The sequence below is a fragment of the Geospiza fortis genome, unplaced genomic scaffold (assembly GCF_000277835.1).
Source record: "Geospiza fortis unplaced genomic scaffold, GeoFor_1.0 scaffold408, whole genome shotgun sequence".
Classification (NCBI taxonomy): Eukaryota; Metazoa; Chordata; class Aves; order Passeriformes; family Thraupidae; genus Geospiza; species Geospiza fortis.
The window spans coordinates 3833502-3839817 of NW_005054330.1; the positions used below are offsets into that span (position 1 = coordinate 3833502).

At 39.0% G+C, this 6316-nt stretch overlaps 1 protein-coding gene across 1 annotated transcript in view; it reads right to left on the reverse strand.

Annotated features, from left to right (window-relative positions):
* Positions 1 to 2349: 2349 nt before the first annotated feature.
* The window catches only part of SDF2L1 (stromal cell derived factor 2 like 1), a 6061-nt gene continuing 2094 nt past the window's right edge, over positions 2350 to 6316 (reverse strand). The window contains exon 3 of the mRNA XM_014307228.2: positions 2350 to 5482. Coding sequence (XP_014162703.2) covers positions 5204 to 5482 — 279 coding nt within the window. The 3' untranslated portion in view covers positions 2350 to 5203. The remainder of the gene's footprint in view (positions 5483 to 6316) is intronic.

Here is a 6316-nt window from a genome sequence, read left to right on the forward strand (position 1 = left end):
CGAGCCTCCCAGGCTGTGGCGGCTGCACAGGCAGAGATGGGGCTGTGAGGGCATCAGCAGAAGAAAAATAGAAACATCGGGCACCTACTGCGTATCATGTTCAGCTGTGGTTTGAATTGCACTTAGATTCACCCCACCTACTTCGATTTTCAGTACAATACACACTTGTGCTAATTATTAGTACTCAGAAAATGAATCCGAGGTGTATAAATACATAACCACCACGAGGATCAAGCCAAAGGTTGACAGTCCTCCACACAGCCAAAGGCAGCATCCACACATTATTTTTACAATTTAAAAAAAGCACATAGGAAGTAATTACACAGGTTTACATCTTGTACACGTTCTGATTAATTTGTAATGTGTTTCATAAGGGTCTGGGACCCTTGAGATGTCATACAGCTTCTAACACTTCTTATCCTAATGAAGCAGGACACCATTTTCACAAAGGACAGGAGACAGATGAATCCCTCACAGAACAGCAGCTTGAATCAGTCTCAGAGCTATCACAGGATTTCACTGTGAACTTTATGCTAATTTAGAATTAGCACAATACCAAATATAGTAAAAAGGCTTTTATAATCAGTTCAATTTGATGCAATTTAAATAGAAAGAAGCATCAAACAGTGCAGCTGCTGAACTCTACTTTTCAAGGTGCTCACTATATTCCCTCCTTGCTCATACAAACCCAAAATAAACCAGTCCTGTCCTGCCAGGAATTGGCTGACCACGTCTCAATCAATTTCCACGCATTACTGCAATTACAGCAAGTTTGATTCAGGGAACAGATGAGAAGGAGCTAATGCTGGGTTTCCCTCTTTTGCACAGAAAATAAAAAGAAATTATTATGTGTAAATACCACACACCCTACCAAAGAATTTATAACCACAGGAACACTAAGATGCTTAGAATATCCCTGGAAGGAAAAGGAAGAAGTATGAAATACTCCTTTAGTTTCCCAAGGTTTTTCAAAATGCTTAAAGTTTATTACTGTTCATGATCTGCATGCATAATAAACCCTAAGGTAATGTTCAAATTACCTTGTGTTTCCTACATAACTCCAGGGTGGTAAGGTTGAATGTTTTATTCTTCCTTGAGGAAGAAAACCATGCCCTGTGCTTCCTACCCCACAGGACAGAACCAAGCACAGTGAAGAGGAAAACACTTCCTTAGCTTCAAATATTCCTATTTAACTTCTTTTCTTGCTTCCTTAAAAAGCTAAAAGACACAACCACAACTGCTGTCTTGTAACCCCAAACATGAGTTCCTGAAAGGCAGCTGATGAAACAGCCATGTTATGAAGTAATTAATTATCAAAGATAATTGATTGGTGGCCCAGGGCTGGATTACAGGAGATGTTTTTAAAGAGAAAATTGCAAAACCAAAAGGTCACAGATGCAAACTCAAAACTAGGAAAGGGGCATTAGCATCAGACACCCTACATACACAAATCTCTGACAGGCTCTCAGCTGTATGCAGGGAATTTAGCAAAGAGGCAGCAAGGATGCCAAGCAGGGAGTCAGGCACCAGCAGGATGATGCTGCTGGAGGAAGACACTGCCACAGTTCAGCCTCTGCCTAGGCCAGGTGTGAAATATGGAGCATCTACAGCGTCAGCTACTGCTTCAGTGCTGGGGAAGGCAGGCAGAAGACAGAGAAGATTCAGCAAAACTAACAGGCTTATAAATACTGCTGAGTAAGAGTCATTGTTACAGGCTTGTTTGGACTGTATTTTTTTCCTCTTTAAAAAGATATGCTAATTTAACCTAATAAAAACAGATATACCCAATTAGTATTCCTAAACACAATAAATTAAATTATGGTTATACCATTTAAATACAAACACTGGTTTATATTTAGCCTCAACATTCAGAATGAAGAATCAATGAGCAACACATCCCTTCCAGCACATTGGAAGAACTAAACCCAGGTTTCATTCAGCCTTACTAAAAAGTCAAAGTGTGTGGCAAGTGTTCATATGCAGAGCAGTTGTACAGAGCTTTAAAGAGCTTCCAGAAACAGAGTAAAAATATCTGTAGGCACACACTTGCCTAGAAATTAACATATCTAAGGAACTCTTTGTCATTTCATACTGAACTAGATATATACATATGTGTAAATGCACTGTTTGACAGATTTCAAAGACTGACTAGCAACTATTCCCGCTGAGAACAATTATAAATACAGATCCTTCTAATTCTTTCCCCAAAAGCCCTTCTGGTTTCTTAAAGGGGGAGTACAAAGCAACATTGTTGCACCTTTTAAGAGAGTTCTTGTAGTAAAATGCAAAAAACAGCAAAGCACCTGTTCTTTCTTATTTGAGAGAATTATTTTCTGCTAGCATCAGAAGACAAAATAAACAGGTTTCATTTAACCTTGAAGCATACAGAGAATTTTGACAGGAGGTATAAAATGTATCATTTTAAAATAAAGGAAAATAAAGAAACAAAACAGCATTCCCAACTTTTATATCTACATCTCTCAGTATTTCATGTTTTACCTCAGAGCCCCAACAGCTTTAGGCAGACAGAAAATCATATGGAAAACAAGTACCACCATACAGCAATACAAAAACAGATTCTCCAAGTCTCTAATCCTCACCCATGGTGGCAGGACTGAAAAGTTGAATTATGAGCAGCCAAAGTAAATAAAAACACCTGAATTACACTCTAAAATCTCAGTACTTGCACAGGAGCACAAGCTATCATTTTCCACAGCTGTAAGTTTTGCACTTCCTACATTAACATGACTTTTGAAGCCAGAATTCAGCATGCTAGGGGTACCAATAGTTCTTGATGTGCTATATTAGACCTTCCCAAAGTAAGGTGTACTTCAAATAGCCTTATTTGAGATTCCTTCAGACCACCACTTACAGTGATAAAAATTGGGGGAAAAAATCCCAAACAAACAAAATCCCCCCAACTATTGTGACACACACTCAAGTGAAATATTAAAGCTAAGCAACTTTTACACTTTGGTCAGAATCAGAAGTGGAGAAAACTCAGCTCACAGGAATATTGTTGAACATGTCTTTAAATAAGGCATTCATGGGTATATTTGTGTGTGGCAGCTTGGTTCTTTAGGAACAAAAGGCACAAATATTTTTCAAAACAGAACATAAGGAAGTAAGCAATAAGGACTAAAAGTCAGTTTTTTCACAGCCTCATCAAACCAATTTGGTTCAAATCCAGAACAGAAAGCCAAAGGCCCAGTGAGATCCCACTCAAACATAATAAGACTGAAAATCACCTTTGCCAGGGACAGAAACATCCAGGCACAGACAATCATTGGGTGGGATAATACCTGGCACACAGAATCAGATGAGTCCCACAGCTCTACCCCTTCTCAGCCAATTCAGTATTCCACAGGTGCACAAACACTAAGCCCATTGGTGTAGGCACAAAGCATTTCAGCTCTTAGAGAACTTAGAGAACTCATTGCCAAGACTATTTCTTCCTCCGGTCAAATGCCACCACATTTTTTGTTTATGTATATAACACCTTCAAAAGAAAAGCTCTCCTTAAAAAGGGAAAAGCTTGTTTATGCAGGTTTATTTTGTTTTTAAATAGTTATCCTTTTATAGCTATAACCTCAATACCAATTACTCAAGAGTATCAATGAACCTGAAATATTAATCACAGGAAAGTTTATTTCTAATACAAAACAGCAAAAGCCAGTCTACTTAATCTCCAAAATGCCTGCAATCCTTAAATACACACATCCAACTAAAATGACTAGAAAAACATTCTTACCTTTTCCTTTGAAGAAAAATAGCAAGGTACACAGAAATGCTGTTACAGAGGTTCCTTGTTCCATAGGGTTTGGATAGATCTTCCCTAGCAGGAAATCCTTAAATAAAGCCTGGAGCCAGCACTCCTGCATGAGGTACACAGAGCAGCCTGCTGGATTTGTAAAGCTGAACTCAACTGCACCCTCTCAACACAGCACCAACACTGCAGCTCCCAACTGCAGCTGTAAGAGCAGTAAATCAGTTTCCTGCTTCTTTAACTGATTGACTAATGAGCACCTTAATCAGTAAACTATTTACACATGGAAACATGAATGGTCTGACTTTTCTCACTGATTTGGTGAGCTTTTCAATTTCAGACAAAATCACAAATACATGGTGTTTTGAATTTTAATCAGTATTTCCAGTACCACCGTGTAAAAAACACACTGAAGAATTAATTCCTTTTCACAGAGGAACACAGAAATTCTTGTTCAGTGAAGATTCCTTGCTAGCACTCCAGTGCACACCACTGTCAGAAATCCATGACCAAACCATTGTCTCAGGTGTTTTTGCTCTTCTGGATTCACACATACAAAACCCCACATAGGTGTATGCCTCACTATTTATTCACCTGGATTGTCATACTGATCTTGTAGCGACACAGAAGTAAGTCAAATTTAACTGTTCCTTTATACCATAAGAAACTGTGTAAAATTCCAATAATAATTAAGCAAGCAGCAGTTTTCTGCACCTGTTCACAGAGCACAGCAGCCTTACCAATGGACAATCAGCTGTACTACCACTACCAGAACATCTGAATTTCTTGGACAAAGTAAAACTACTAAAATTTTGTCTTCTTACTCCAACGTACACAATATTTTCAAGTTTTCCAATACAATACAGAATGAAACTCTCATAAGACATTGGATGCAATTTTCAAATGGATACTTTTTTAAACTCAAATACTAAATAGTTGACTGCAAGTCATTCAAAAAACACCATATTTCAGAATCATTTTTCCATTTCTATACTCAATCCATCTCCTCATCAATAACATTCTTTCACTAGGATGTAGAAATCAGTTTCTAAGTATTTAATTATAGCTGGAAAAAGATTACAAAATATAAAGTTTTATTGTACTTGAGACTAGAGGAAAGTTTTACTTTCATTTTTTCATTTCCTTTGAATTTGAGAAAAAGTAACAAGCCAACAAAGGACAACAAAACCTAACAGATGTATGAACTAGTTTCACCAATAAAGCTTGGAAATTCAGAAAGGACTTCACCAAATAAATGTCAGTGGCTGAACCTGGCAGAAGCCATTCCCCACAGAAGTGCTGCATTCCTAGAATGAACTAATGCCCTTCAGTAACACAGAAAATCAGTCACTCAGGCAAGGCAGGACTTAGAAGAGACCAAGGATTAGCATCTCCAAACACTGGAGTCAAACGAAGCGTTTTGGATCCTGTGCCAATTCAGAGCTCATCATGTTTTGCAGGGTCCAGACTGGGTTTGATGAAGACTCCCTCCATGGCTTTCCAATAGTTGTGGTGGTTGGCAGCAGGCATGCCATGAACCTCCCGCTGGCCTCGGATGGGGTGCCCGTACTGCTCCCCCGTGATGGACAGGAACACCTCGGTGCCCACGTGCTTGAAGCGCACGGCATCCTCCCGCTCCCAGTAAGAACCACTGCACTGCACAATCCAGAAATCCAGGTCATCTCCTTCGCCATCATCCCCAAAGGCACTTACTTCCTGTTAGAGACACAAGCTTCCTGCAGTGAAAGTGTAAGCAACCTCCAGGACACACAAACATCAACCACAGACCCAGCAGAGTTCAAAGACAAGGATGGGGAAAGCGGTGTTGTTGTTTTGCTTTGTCAGCAGCTACTGAAGCCAGAAGCAGTAAGGTTCTACCAGACAATCTGAACACAAAGTGCCAACAAACTCCAACCTGTAATCTGAGCAAAAAGTGCTGAAAAAGCTCCAAACAAAACAAAATCCCACAATGATAGTGAACATTCTTACCTTAATGACAATATATGAAGTGTCTACACTGAAAAATGAAACTCAGGGAAGGTTTCAATCTTTCCCTTAGACAATGCATTTGCGAAAAATGAAACTCAGGGAAGGTTTCAGAGTCAATCTTTCCCTTAGACAATGCATTTGAAATGTTATTTTTCCATCACTTCTTTTAATAATCAGATTATTGAGACACCCTGCACAGAGCTGAACCTTATTGTTTCAGCCACTTTATTAATGGTGAAAGAAATATTTTTCCACAAAGAGTCAGAGCTTCCAAGGTTGAATGTAACAACCTATCTACACAGCCTGATGGAAGACTGGCACGACTAACAACAAAAATCTTCCAACAACCGCTTTATTTATGAGAGATTTTCCATCTAGGAGAAGTATTTGTTCTGGGGCTGAATTACAGTTAGAAATTACACTCTTCTAGATATGTACAAAACTATAATTATGATTGCAAGAGCAGTTCAGTTTTCCTGCGGAAGGAGGACAGAAAAATATGAACAGCGACATGAAATAGGGATAGCAAGAAGACAACTGAGACTAACAGACTGGATCACC